Consider the following 15,129-nt stretch of genomic DNA (forward strand, 5'->3'; position numbering starts at 1 on the left):
GTCTACTTTTCCATCATTCCAAATGTAATCTTGGTGCTTGCATGTGCAAGCACCTTTTGGGAAAGGTCTATCAGCATATGCTTTAAACATTTTTTTAAGATGAAAATGAAAAAAAACTCCAACTTTTCAAGAGCCAGTGGGTCATTGAAAATACTGATCTTAAGCCAGGCATGGTGGCTTGTGCCTGTGGTTCCAGCTCCTTGGGAGGCTGAGGCAGGAAGATCACATGAGTCCAGAAATTTGAGGCTGTAGTGCCCAATCATTGCACCTGTGAACAGCCATTGCACTCCAGCCTGGGTAGCATAGCACAAGCCTGTATACAAACAACAGAAAAGAAAATACGGGTGCGGTGGCTCACACCTGTATCCCAGCACTTTGGGAGGCCGAGGTGGGCAGATCAGTTGAGGTCAGGTGTTTGAGACCAGCCTGGCCAACATGGCGAAACCCTCTCTCTACAAAAAATACAAAAAAAAGTAGCCAGGCATAGTGGCGGGCACCTGTCATCTCAGATACTCGGGAGGCTGAAGGAGGAGAATCACTTGAACCCGGGAGGAGGAGGCTACAGTGAGTGGAGATTGCACCACTGCACTCCAGCCTGGGTGACAGTGAGACTCCGTTTCAAAAAAAAAAAAAAAAAGAAAAGAGAAAGGAAAAGAAAATACTGGTTAAATACTAAGTTTCTTTTTTTTTTTTTTTTTAGACAGGGTTAACTAGCATACAGTGGTGCTCTAATAGCTCACTGTAAACTGGAACTCCTTGGCTCACATAGTCCTCCCACCTCAGCCTCCTGAGTAGGTGGGACTTACAGGTTTCTCAGCAGGCTAATTTTTTTTTCTTTTAATTCTTAATAGAGACAAGGTTTCTCTGTGTTGCCCAGGTTGATCTTGAACTACTTGCCCCAAGAGATTTTCCTCCCAAAGTGCTGACAGGTGTGAGCCACCACAACTAGCCTGTATACTGAGTCTTAAAACACATACAGACACATATAGTCAGAAAGCTAGGGGTTTTAAAAGTTTTTGAGTGTTCTTATAAATTCAAAATCATTTACAGATGCTAATTTACAGTTGCTATTATTCACTTGCATAATCTTTGGACAGTACATTAGTCTGATTTGAGTGTTAAGAAAAATCTCTCATATGGATGATGTTATTTCCACTGAGCGCCAAGAGATACTGGCTAGAGCGAGATTTAGTTATTTGTCCCCGTTCACAAGTACACTCATGCCCTGTGTAGTGATATTTTGGTCACTGACAGATTGTGTATATGACAGTGGTCCCATAAAATTGTATTTCTGTATTTTTACTGTAGCTTTTTGTGTTTAGAAACACAAATACTTACCTATAGTATTCAGTACAGTTACGTGCTGTACATATTGGTAGCCTGGGAGTGACAGGCTGTGCCATGTAGCCTAGGTATGTAGTAGGCTACACCTTCTAAGTACGTGTAAGTACACTCTTTGAGGTTCACACAACAATGACTAAATCACCTAATGATGGATTTCTCAGAACACATTTCTGTTAAGCCATGCATGACTGTAGAAAATTAGTAAGATTAAACCTTGGCACAGTGGCTCACTCCTGTTATCCCAGAAGTTTGTGAGCCTGAGATGGAAGGATCACTTGAGCCCAGGAATTTGAGACCAGCCTGGACAATAGAGTGAAACCCTGTCTCTATTTAAAAAAAAAAAAATAGGTTAAAACCCAGGGCTTCAGCTGGGTGTGGTGGCTCACACCTATAATCCCAACATTTTGGGAGGCCGAGGTTGGGGCAGTCATTGAGCCGAGGAGTTTGAGACCAGCCTGGCCAACATGGTGAAACTCCATCTCTACAAAAAAATATAAAAATTAGCTGGGCATGGTGGTGCATGCCTGTAGTCCCAGCCACTCGGGAGGCTGAGGTAGGAGGATTGCTTAAGCCCAGGAGGTGGAGGTTGCAGCGAGCCAGGATCAGGCCACTGCACTCCAGCCTGCGTGATAGAGCAAGACTCTGTCTCAAAAAACGAAACGAAAACAAAACCTCAGTGCTTCTTAATACTTAGTAGTTTTGAAGATGCAGGGATACCTGTAAATCACTGTACTGTTTAAGAGAATGCAGACAGATATGCTCTTTCTGGAGAGGAACATGGCACTATGCGCTGGGAGCCTCAGAACCAATTATCAGACTGGGCGTGATAATTACACGTGACTCACACCTGTAATCCCAGCACTTTGGGAGGTCAAGGTGGACGGATCACCTGAGTCAGGAGTTCGAGACCAGCCTAGCCAACATGGTGAAACCCTATCTCAACTAAAAATACAGAATTTAGCTGGGTGTGGTGTCGCAAACCTGTAATTCCAGCTACTTGGCAGGCTGAGGCAGGAGAATGGCCTGAACCCAAGAGGTGGAGGTTGCACTGAACCGAGATCATGCCACTGCACTCCAGCCTGGATGACAGAGCAAGACCCCATCTAAAAAAAAAGCCCCAAAAAACTAATTATCACATATAATTTGGAATTCTACTTCTAAGAATGTATCCTTAGGAAATAAGACAGAGATAAGGATCTTCACTATTATGCTATTTCTAATATTTGAAATCAAAAGTGATACTCAACTGGAAGGAACGCATTAAATAAATTAAGATTTACATGAAGAAATTATAACTTAAATAATTTATTTCATAAATAATTATATTTATGAATAATTTATATTTATTTAAATATTTATGAAATAAATTATTTAATACCATAGAGCAGTTAAAATTATGTTTTTGAATTGTATTTAAAGATGTTAGACATTGTTCATGGAATAATGTTAACTGAAAAAAGTTAAGATACAAAAACTTATTTTATTTTTAGTAGAGACAGAGTCTTGCTATGTTGCCCAGGCTGGTCTCGAACTCCTGGTGCAAGTGATCCTCCCACCCTGGCCTCCCAAAATGTTGTTATTACAGGTGTAAGCCTCCATGCCTGGCCAATACTACTTTTAGTATAAATAGTTTATGATGTAGAAAAGAGATCGGAAAAATGCACCTGAATGTTAACTGTAGTTATGTTAAAGTTTGGAAATTGAGTGATTTTATTTCTCAATAGTTATCTGGGTTCTTTTGTTACAAAGAACATGTATAATATAATCATAAAAAAGGTAGTAAATATGTTCCTGACACATAAGAGATGGTTAATGAATGGTAGCTGGTTTCTTTAACGTTTGAAACACACAATAAAAAAAAAAAAAAATTAGTGTTAATCATCTCACCACCCAGAGAAAACCAGCTTACATTTCGGTTCATCTACTTGTTCTTACAAACTTATAAAAGCGAGATCATTTTGTATTTTATGTATTTATTTTTTGAGACAGGGTCTCACTCCCGTCACCCAGGCGGGAGTGCAATGGTGTGATCGCGGCTCGTGTGATCACAGCTCATTGCAGCCTCAACCTATCCTCTAGCCTCATGCGTTTTTTTTTTTGTTTGTTTGTGTTTTGAGGCAGAGTCTTGCTCTGTCACACAGGCTGGAGTGCAGTGGCTTGATCTTGGCTCACTGCAACCTCCGCCTCCTGGTTTCAAGCGATTCTTCTGCCTCAGCCTCACAAGTAGCTGGGACTACAAGCACACGCCACCATGCCCAGCTAATTTTTGTATTTTTAGTAAAGACAGGGTTTCACCGTATTGGCCAGGCTGGTCTCGAACTCCTGACCTCGTGATCCACCCGCCTCTGCCTTCCACCGTGCTAGGATTACAGGCATGAGCCACTGCACCCAGCCTTATTTTTTGGTAGGGGGGAGGTTTCATATATTGCCCTGGCTGGTCTCGAACTCCTGGGCTCGAGTGATTGCCCACCTCACTCTCCCTAAGTGCAAGGATTACAGGTGTGAGCCAGCGCACACCCAGCCTCCATCTATTTTTCTTTCTTTCTTTTTTGAAAGCTTTGAAACCAACATCTTCTTTTTTTTTTTTTTTTTTTTTTTGAGGCGGAGTCTCGCTCTGTCGCCCGGACTGGAGTGCAGTGGCCGGATCTCAGCTCACTGCAAACTCTGCCTCCCGGGTTTACGCCATTCTCCTGCCTCAGCCTCCCGAGTAGCTGGGACTACAGGCGCCCGCCACCTCGCCCGGCTAGTTTTTGTATTTTTAGTAGAGACGGGGTTTCACCGTATTAGCCAGGATGGTCTCGATCTCCTGACCTCGTGATCCGCCCATCTCGGCCTCCCAAAGTGCTGGGATTACAGGCTTGAGCCACCGCGCCCGGCCGAAACCAACATCTTCTTGTCTTTGACAGGGAGTGTGGTGGGGATGTTGCCTTTCCAAGCAGTACAATATCAGGACTTTGAAATAATTTCCTGAGACTTGTATTGGGGTGTTGGTGTGTGGGTGTGTGTATGTGTGTGAGAGAGAGAGAAAGAGAGTATGTGTGTGACAGAGAGTGTGTGTTTGTGTGTGTGTGTGTGAGAGAGAGACAGAGTGCGTGTGTGTGTGTATGTGTGTACGACAGAATGGATTTTTGCTTGAACAGACTGGCTCAGCAACTGTAAATTAGTTTGCCAAATTCTAAGTGGGTGGTGAACTGGAATGAATGAGGCACACAATACATGGTGTAGGCAAATAGAAAGGGAAATCTGAACAGAAATGGGGTCATATAAAAGGCATAGACAACAGGCAGGCAGTTGTGATCTCGAATCAGACAAGAGCTACACACATGGCTTGACACCGTGAAGACAGATGTGGCACTACTCCAGCCAAGTGCTTAGATTGCTTGACTAATAAAAAACTTTCATTTTACTCAGAATCATTATTTGCTGTGTAGAAACACGTACACACGCAGGTATGCACACATATAAGTTAGTCCATCTGTTAAATAGGAAAGACTTAGTGTATCCATAAAGACAGGCACAGGTTGTACAATACGAAGAGAGAGAACAATGTTTCAAAGAATTCATCACAGCACAAAAGAGAACAGGAAAAACAAGCAGTGTCTGCTAAAGGAAATGATAATTAGACAATATGAATATAATACTATGCACTCATTGAAAATGATGCTGTAAAAAATATTTGCTGATGCGGGAGATGTTCATGATATACTAATTTTATTTTATTTTTTGAGTTGAAGAGTCTTGCTCTGTCGCCCAGGCTGGAGTGCGGTGGCGCGATCTCAGCTCACTGCAAGCTCCACGCCCCCAGGTTCAAGTGATTCTCCTGCCTCAGCCTCCCGAGTAGCTGGGACTACAGGCGTGTGCCACTACGCCCGGCTAATCTTTTGTATTTTTAGTAGAGATGGGGTTTCACCATGTTAGCCAGGATGGTCTCAATCTCCTGACTTCGTGATCTGCCCGCCTCAGCCTTCCAAGTAAAATAGGTCAGGCGTGGTGGATCTCGCCTGTAAGGATGAAGGAACTCAATTGGCTAACTCACATATCCAAAGCCACATTCTTGGCTAATAATTGAAGGAGACACATGTTTATGTTGCCTTCTAAACATTTCCATCCTGGAATTTCAATAGCCATAGAGTTAACTGCCATGGACTCTTAGTAACTGGATAATGAGAATTCTTAAGTAGACCTCTATTAATTTCTTAGCATGTAGAACTTCTCCTGGTTAACATAAAACAAATTTCCTAATAAATATATAAACAAAATATTTGAGTATTACATGTTAGATTCTTGGATGCTTTCCTATTGTAAACTGTGAATGAGGTCTTTTATCTAGGGGAAAGATAATAGCAAATGAAATTTCTGTTTATAATATTATAGGTAGCCTCAAGTGTAGTGGCTCATGCCTGTAATCCCAGCACGTTGGCAGGCCAAGGCAGGTGGATTGCTTGAGCTCAGGAGTTTAAAGACCAGCTTGGGCAACATGGTAAAACCCTGGCTCTACAAAGAATCAGAAATTAGCCGAGCGTGATGGCATGTGCTTGTTGTCCCAGCCACTTTGGAGACTTAGGTCAGAGGATCTCTTGAGCCTTGTACATTGAGGCTCAGGGAGTCGTGATCATGCTATTGCACTCCAGCCTGGGTGACAGAGTGAAACCCTGTCTCAAAAAAAAAAAAAAAAAGAAAGAAAGAAAACCAGAGACAGAAAAATAAGTACTGCTTATCCCCAAACAAAGGGTAATATTGTTACTGTGATTTAATTCTAAGCTTCTTTACAAAGGCCAAAAAGAAGCTTACTGATGTGTTATGTAATTCTCTTTAAGATAGGCTAATTATTTTCAGGTACTGAATCCTAAAACGAAGGTATTTTGTGTGTTTCTCTAAACAGCAGAGTCAGAGTTTGGACAAGACCTTTTGTTTCCCTTGCAGGATCACCCAGTATACTCCATACCAGCCTGAGGTGTCTCAGGGGAGGCTGGAGAGTTTACTCAACTACCAGACCATGGTGTGTGACATCACAGGCCTGGACATGGCCAATGCATCCCTGCTGGATGAGGGGACTGCAGCCGCAGAGGCGCTGCAGCTGTGCCACAGGTGAGAGGCCTCCCAAAGTGCTGGGATTCCAGGTGTGGGCCACCTCATTTGGCCTTGTTTTCTTTTTACAGTATATTGTGAATATTACTTTAGTCAGCTTTCTAGAGTATGACTTTTTAAAGAAACTGAAAAACTCAAGAGGTTCAAAAACCTAGAAGTTGGATATTTCCTCCCAGGGTCCTTCTTGGTGTCTCCGCCCGGATTTTGGTTGGGGTTGGGGAAGATTAGACGGGAGGGCTGAGGTTGGCAGGTGAGGGGTGAAGACATCTGCACGTTTGGTGAGGGTACCATTTTTGGGAGGAAGGACAAGGAGCCGGTGCCAGGTCCCCCACTGGGAAGTGCTGGCATGGGGAAGCAGCCAAGCGCATGCCTGGGGGCTGCGAGGGTGGCTCCAGAGCCAGCGGGGTTGTTTGGGGGACAGGGCGAGGTCTCTCAAGGCAAGGCAGTGAGGTTAGGGTGGCAACATGACCTTAAACAGCTGACTCAGTGCCTTGCTTTGGGAGGGCAGAGGGCGGGAGCAGGGGAGGGGGAAGCTCAGTTAGAAGTGGACTTTGGATAGATGTGGCTGGGGGTGGGGGTGAGGGTGCTGCTTTGAGGGCGAGTGTGGGTTAGTCGTGAGGATCCCCCCATAACACACACACATCACTGAGCACTTGGGAGCCTCTCCGTTGTTCCAAACCTTGACAGCATAGCTGAGTGGAAAGGTGTGAGGGTGTCCATTTGGTGGGGCTGTAAGAGCGACAAAGGTCCTGGCACTGTGGTCGAGGGTGGATTCTCAGGCCCATAGAGTAGGACTTCTATTATCTCCATGGCACTTGCATGGAAGTGCCATAATTTATTTAATCTCTTGTCTATTACACATTTAGTTTATTTCCATCTTTCACTGTTACTAATAGTGCTTCATGTGCATCCTTATAATAAATCTTTGTCAAAACTTCTGATTATTTCCTGAAGAGCCATTTCTAGAAGTGGAGTTACTGAATCAGGATGGACAATTCACAGTGGTTCTCCAGCTCATCCCCTTCCCTCATTTGCCTTGCCAGTACTTAGGAGCGTACCTTCCTGGTGGAATTCTCATGTAGATGGTCATCTGGTTGGGAAAGGTGCACACATTCACGCTGTGTCTTAGGTCTCGTGCCCCTAGTTCTGAATGCCCACGTAAGCCTCTTTTTTGGCTTCTGCAGACTTGGGGTGGGGAGTGAGCTCCATACTTGTTCAGCAGGTTTAGGGGCCTCTGGTGCATTCCAGCCATTGGCCTTTCTGATTCCTGAGCAGCCGTTGGGCGTGGGTTCAGGTTCTCCCTTCTGTCAGGGACACACAGCAATAAAGGGGTGCCGTCACCTGCCTCTCTGGTTATTATTCTTAGCTTTTCACTAATTTTCATCTTCCCTTTTTTTTTAAAAAAAAATTGCTTTTTATTTCATTTATTTATTTATTTTAATTTTTTTTTTTCCCCCGAGACAGAGTCTTGCTCTGTTGCCCAGGCTGGAGGGCAGTGGTGCGATATTGGCTCACTGCAAACTCCACCTTCTGGGTTCATGCCATTCTGCTGCCTCAGCCTCCCCAGTAGCTGGGACTACAGGTGCCCACCACCACACCTGGCTAAGTTTTATTATTATTATTATTATTATTATTATTATTATTATTATTATTATTATTATTATTATTATTTTTAGTAGAGATGGAGTTTCACTGTGTTAGCCAGGAGGGTCTTGATCTCCTGACCTCGTGATCCACCCACCTCTGCCTCCCAAAGTGCTGGGATTACAGGCGTGAGCCACCGTACCCGGCCTTCATTTATTTTTTTGAGGCAGGATTTGACTTTGTCACCCAGGCTAGGGTGCACAATCTCAGCTCACTGCAGCCTTGACTTCACCGATTCAAGTGATCCTCTTCCCTCATCCCCCCAAGTAGCTGGGACTGTAGGCCTGTGCCACCATGCCAAGCTAATTTTTGTATTTTTTGTAGAGATGGGGTTTTGCCATGTTGCCCAGGCTGGTCTTGAACTCCCGAGCTCGAGCAATCCACTCGCCTCAGCCTCCCAAAGTACAAGGATTAGAGGCATGAGCCACCATGACTGGCCAATTGTATTTTTTTAATACAAAAATTGGCTGGGCATGGTGGCAAATGCCTGTAGTCCCAACTATGTGGGGGCAGTGTGCTGAGGTAGAAGGATCACTTGAGCCTGGGAAGTAGAGGTTGCAATGGGCTGTGATTGCACCACTACACTCCAGCCTGGGTGACAGAGTGAGACCCTGTTCCCCCCCCGAAAAAATAAAATAAGGCCAGGCGTGGTGGCTCACACCTGTAATCCCAGCACTTTGGGAGGCTGAGATGGGCAGATCACAAGGTCAGGAGATCGAGACCTTCCTGACTAACACAGTGAAACCCCGTCTCTACTAAAAATACAAAAAAATTAGCTGGGTGTGGTGGCGGGTGCCTGTGGTCCCAGCTACTGGGGAGGCTGAGGCTGGAGAATGGTGTGAACCCGGGAGGCGGAGCTTGCAGTGAGCCGAGATCGCGCCACTGCACTCCAGCCCTGGCGACAGAGGGAGACTCCACCTCAAAAAAAAAAAAAAAAAAAAAAAAAAAACGAAAGAAGCAGCAGCAGCAGAGGGGTGTGAGCTACTGCACCTGTCCAGTTTACACTTGTATCTAATCACTGTCCTTTGCTGTATTTTCTTTTTCCTCATGGTATATTTTTAAAATTTTGAACCATTATTAAATAATTGTTATTGAAAAAACATAGAAATTGAACCATCTTAAGACTGACTTTCTAAATGGGGTTAGAATGGGAATTGGATCTATGAGCAATGCTAATCAGTAAATGCCATTAGTTATTGATGGTCAGTGTTTGTTGTTGTTGTTGTTGTTGTTGTTTTGAGACAGAGTTTCTCTCTTCTTGCGCAGGATGGAGTGCAGCAGTGATGTGATCTTGGCTCACTGCAACCTCCGCCTCCCTGGTTCAAACAATTCTCTGGCCTCAGCCTCCCAAGTAGCTGGGATTACAGGCATGCACCACCACACCCGGCTAATTTTATATTTTTAGTAGAGACAGGGTTTTATCATGTTGGCCAGGCTGGTCTCGAACTCCTGACCTCAGGTTATCTGCCCACCTTGGGTTCCCAAAGTGCTGGGACTACAGGTGTAAGCCACCGCACCTGGCCTACTCAGTATTTTTTATACCGTGCTTAGACTTACCTTCGGTACTATGTTTGCTTTGCATTCTTAGAACATGGTCTGATTTATTTAATGTTCATGTTGGAATGTGCTTTTTCTTTTCAACAGACACAACAAGAGGAGGAAGTTCTTTGTTGACCCTCGTTGCCACCCACAGACAATAGCTGTTGTCCAGACTCGAGCCAAGTAATTAATTTTATTCGTGTTTTTAAACTCAGGATAATGTCATGTTCATCTCTGCTGTTTCTTTCTCTTTCTTACTTCCAAACTGATTGGAGGTGAATCTGAAACAGGCTTTTTTGCTGTTTAAATTGGGGTTGCTGAGTTTTGCCTTCCCTCTCACTTTCTTCCGGGGATCTCTCTGGTAAGTAAGCTGTGTCAGAATTGAGTGGGGAAATATACAGTTGCCATTGCTTTATAGTAAGTTGTTGTGTTTTGTTTCCTTTTTGTGAAAAGAAAATAAAAATATTGTTTTGATCAGGTTTTGGAAAGTTTGAAAAAAAATGGGACTCACATACAACTGTTAGGATTTTGTGTGTATTCCTTGCAAACATAGTTTACAGAGGATGCACAGAGTCTCTAGGTGAGATGTGATGTAGTTTAAAGTGTGGTGCTTTTCGTTCGTGCTGTAATCAGGTAAAACAAACCTCGCAACGACCACTATTTGTAGATATTTGCTTTCTCCTTTGTAAAAGTTGAGCGTTCTTTCCCCTACCCATACCACCATCCCTTCAGAGGAGGATTTCTGACATGTAATTGGTGTTAGTTTCAGCAATCTAAGGAAGTTCTTCCTCCTTGTCTTTTTTTTTTTTGAGACAGAGTCTCGCCGTGTCGCCCAGGCTGGAGTGCAGTGGCATGACCTCTGCTCACTGCAACCTCCACCTCCCGGGTTCATGCCATTCTCCTGCCTCAGCTTCCTGAATAGCCGGGACTACAGGCGCCTGCCACCACGCCTGGCTAATTTTTTTGTATTTTTAGTAGAGACAGGGTTTCACTGTGTTAGCCGGGATGGTCTCGATCTCCTGACCTCATGATCCACTCACCTCAGCCTCTCAAAGTGCTGGGATTACAGGCGTGAGCCACCGCACCCACTTTGCTCCCTCCTTGTCCTACTAATGGTTTTCTATTCACTTGAGAGTGATCCCAGGTGAAAGAGGCGATGGCTCTGTTGTTACAAATATTGGCTCATTAGCCATAGGAAGCAATGCTCCTGGGTCTCTCTCAGGAGGAGATTGTGACAGGAAAAGGCAAAGGGGAGTCATAGGATAGAAGAGAGGAACAGAAGCAGAGCTGTCAGATGCTCTTGAGTTGCTGTGACGCGGTTACCACTGCACGGCCTGGTGTGGGATGGGGCAGGGGTAGGAGGCCACTGTGGGAGGGCACAGAAAATGAATGCTGTCTTACTGAAAAAGAAGCGTTAGTTAATTAATTTTCCCTTGTAAACCAAAAGCACGATTCTTCTTTGTTTTCTGTCTTTCCAGATACACTGGAGTCCTCACTGAGCTGAAGTTACCCTGTGAAATGGACTTCAGTGGAAAAGACGTCAGCGGAGTGTTGTTCCAGTACCCAGACACCGAGGGGAAGGTGGAAGACTTTACGGAACTCGTGGAGAGAGCTCATCAGAGTGGGGTAGGCATACCTTTCTTGTGGGGGTCCATGGAGGTGTATCCCAACTTGTATCTGTCTGTCTACCTGTCTCTCTGTCTTTTCATTTGCCTTAATTTCTTTACCATTATCACATGCAATGGTAAAACTCTCCTTCCTGCCTCCTTGCTGCAACTTTGTTCTGTTCACTGACTCCTGGCACATCATGGGCACTCAGTACATATTTACTGAATGAATGAATGAATGAATGAGCAAATGGTGTTCACAGGATGTAAACATACTCTGCCAGTCTTCCTGTAGTTAAGATAATCTGCTACTTTCCTACTACTTTCAGGGAAAGGTAGCAATCTTATTCCTTTTCTCTTTTCTCTCATTTCCTTTCTAGAGCCTGGCCTGCTGTGCTACTGACCTTTTAGCTCTGTGCATCTTGAGGCCACCTGGAGAATTTGGGGTAGACATCGCCCTGGGCAACTCACAGAGATTTGGAGTGCCACTGGGCTATGGGGGACCCCATGCAGCCTTTTTTGCTGTCCGAGAAAGCTTGGTGAGAATGATGCCTGGAAGAATGGTGGGGGTGACAAGGTAAAGGGGCTCATGGTTCTCTCCTTTTATTGTGATTATGATTTGCCTGATTCCTTCTGACTACAGATGTTGGTTTCTATCTGAATTCAACTGGGCCATGTTGAGTCAGTCAAGGAAATGTACAACATAGATTCAGAAGAACAATTCCGTTTGGGGTATGAGCTAGTACTTCTCAAATACCGTAAATTTGTAAAGTTTTGAAAACATTTGTGTATAATTTATAATGTATCGAAGTCATATAATGCATTTGCTTAGGTTGATGGAAGCCTTGAAAGACTAAATATTTTAGGCATGTTTTGTGTTTAGACGGTTTTGTTCTCAAAAGCATTATGCCACACGGCTCTGTAAAGACAAATGCGCTGAAAGACTACAAAGCACACACTGAGTTTGCTCCGCGTTCCTTCCTAGAGGCTTCTGCCACGTGGCCATTTGAGTAATTTCCAGATTTCCAAATGTGCTTTCCTGATTGCTTCTCACTGGTGAAACTTCTCAGATTAAAAACGTAGATGTTCAGAAGTAGTCTTTGTTCCTTAAAAAAAAAAAAAAAAAAAAAAAGGGCCGGGTGCTGTGGCTCACACCTGTAATCCCAGCATTCTGGGAGGCTGAGTTGGGCAGATCACAAGGTCAGGAGTTTGAGACCAGCCTGGCCAATATGGTGAAACCCTGTCTCTACTAAAAACACAAAAATTAGCTGGGCGTGGTGGCAGGCGCCACTACTGGGAGTAGTGCCAGCTACTCAGGAGACTGAGCCAGGAGAATCACTTGAACCCTGGAGGTGGAGGTTGTAGTGACCCGAGATCGCGCCGCTGCACTTCAGCTTGGGCGACAGAGCGAAACTCCATCTCAAAAAAAAAAAAAGGAAGGAAAAAAAAGGAGCCGGGGACCTAGATGCATTCCAGGATTATTACTGGGGAAATTTAAAGAAAAAATTATCTTTTTGATCTTTCATAAAAGCTGAAGTTTAACGTGAGTAGCCTGAATTAGTGAATGATGTGATGAAAATGTGAAGTGTGTGTTTTTTTAAATTTTATTTATTTACTTATTTATTTTGAGACCAAGTCTCACTCTGTCACCCAGGTTGGAGTGCAGTGGTGTAAACATGGCCACTGTGTCCAACTAATTTTTAAAATTTTTTGTAAAAACAAGAGTTTCACCATATTGCTCAGGGTGGTCTTAGGGCCCAAGTGATCTGCCCACCCCAGCCTCCCAAAATGCTGGGATTACAGGTGTGAGCCACCATGCCTGGCCCCTGTATACTTCAAATCATCTTATAACACTAATGTTATGCTCTAGTTGTTATACTGTATTGTTTTTAAAAATTTGTGTGATTTTTTTTTTTTTTTTTTTTTGAGACGGAATCTCACTGTCACCCAGTGAGATTGCACCCAGGTTGCAGTGCAGTGATACGATCTTGGCTCACTGCAACCTCCGCCTCCCAGGTTCAAGTGATTCCTGAGCCTCAGCCTCCTGAGTAACTGGGATTACAGGTGCCTGTCACCATGTCTGGCTAATTTTTGTATTTTTAGTAGAGATGGGGTTTCACCATGTTGACCAGGCTGGTCTCGAACTCTGGATCTCAGGTAGTCCGCCCACCTTGGCCCCGCAAAGTGCTGGGATTATAGGCGTGAGCCACCATGCCCAGATCATAAAATTTGTGTGACTTTTAATTGTATTATTTTTTATTTTTTCAAATGTTTTCAGTCCGTGATTGGTTGAATCTGTGGTGCAGAATCCACAGAGAGCCAACTCCTTTCAATTTCGTCAGCTATTTCCACTTTTCCTGTGTCTCCTGAGAAGTTCAGAGTGAAACTTAATCCTCCCAGTCACCAGTATTATATTCATCTGGGAAATTCCTGCAAAATTTTCTTTCAAAATTCCTAGACTTATTGTATATATCTTGGTGTCTCAGAGTACAATCTAAAAATCAGTAATCCTGCTGGGCACAGTGGCTCATGCCTGTAATCTCAGTGCTTTGGGAGGCTGAGGCGGGTGGATCACCTGAGGCCAGGAGTTTGAGACAAGCCTGGCCAACATGGTGAAACCCTGTCTCTACTAAAAATACAAAAATTAGCCGGGCGTGGTGTCGGGAGGCTGAGGTAGGAGAATTGCTTGGAACCAGAAGACGGAGGTTGCAGTGAGCCGAGATCACGCCATTGCACTCCAGCCTGGGCAAAAGAGCGAAATTGTCTCAAAAAAAAAAAAAAAAAAAAAAAATCAGTAATCCTGTTTAGATGAGGAACATTGTTTCTTTTTTTTTTTTTTTTTTTTTTTGAGGCAGAGTCTCGTCGCCCGGGCTGGAGTGCGGTGGCCTGATCTCAGCTCACTGCAAGCTCCGCCTCCCGGATTTTTACGCCATTCTCCTGCCTCAGCCTCCCGAGTAGCTGGGACTACAGGCGCCTGCCACCTCGCCCGGCTAGTTTTTTTTGTATTTTTAGTAGAGACGAGGTTTCACCATGTTAGCCAGGATGGTCTCGATCTCCTGACCTCGTGATCCGCCCGTCTCGGCCTCCCAAAGTGCTGGGATTACAGGCTTGAGCCACCGCGCCCGGCCAGAACATTGTTTCTTTATGAACTTGCACCCAAGTACGTTTGCTGAATTAACTTCAAGCTGGGAAGGAAAGAAGTAATTCTATTTATAGCAGCCCGTAGTGCTGTGATTATCTGTGCTAACTGGATGCCTTATTCTTGGTGTAGAGACACCACTGGGAAAGAAGTGTATCGTCTTGCTCTTCAAACCAGGGAGCAACACATCCGGAGAGACAAAGCTACCAGCAACATCTGTACAGCTCAGGTAAATCACATGTCTGACCTGACTACTGAATGCCTTATGATATACAGAAATGAGCGACTCATTCATTCATTCATTTATTCACCACCTCCTGAGCAGTGAGCACACTAGAAATGGCAAGATCTTATTGGTGCAGAAGGCTCGTTGTCTTATGAGAACCAAAATACTGGTTGATTGCGTGCGGTGGCTCATGCCTGTAATCCCAGCACTTTGTGAGGCCAAGGCAGGCAGTTTGCTGGAGCCCAGGAGTTGGAAACCTGCCTGGGCGACATGGCAAAACCCCGTCTCTATGAAAAATAAAATAAAATAAATTAGCTGGCAGTGGTAGTATGCTCCTGTAGTTCCAGGTGCTAAGGAGGCTCAGGTAGGAGGATCACCAGAACCTGGGAGGTTGAGGCTGCAGTGAGCCATGATCATGCCACTGCACTCCAGCCTGAATGACAGAGGGAGATTATGTCCCCAACTCCTGCCCCCCACAAAAAAAGTTGAAAAAAATACACTATGTTTTACTGGTGTTCTTTCTATGCACACCCTTTGCCTAT

General features: G+C 44.4%; 1 protein-coding gene across 2 annotated transcripts in view; it reads left to right on the forward strand.

The window, feature by feature from the left end:
• Positions 1-15,129, forward strand: part of GLDC (glycine decarboxylase) — a 117,363-nt gene that overhangs the window by 27,326 nt on the left and 74,908 nt on the right. For both annotated transcript variants that reach the window (XM_023213151.2, XM_023213152.1), the window contains exons 4-8: positions 6,268-6,432; positions 9,721-9,798; positions 11,094-11,241; positions 11,603-11,799; positions 14,494-14,590. In XM_023213151.2, the coding sequence (XP_023068919.1) occupies positions 6,268-6,432; positions 9,721-9,798; positions 11,094-11,241; positions 11,603-11,799; positions 14,494-14,590 (685 nt within the window). The remainder of the gene's footprint in view (positions 1-6,267; positions 6,433-9,720; positions 9,799-11,093; positions 11,242-11,602; positions 11,800-14,493; positions 14,591-15,129) is intronic.

The sequence above is a fragment of the Piliocolobus tephrosceles genome, chromosome 14 (genome assembly GCF_002776525.5).
Source record: "Piliocolobus tephrosceles isolate RC106 chromosome 14, ASM277652v3, whole genome shotgun sequence".
NCBI classification, from domain to species: Eukaryota; Metazoa; Chordata; class Mammalia; order Primates; family Cercopithecidae; genus Piliocolobus; species Piliocolobus tephrosceles.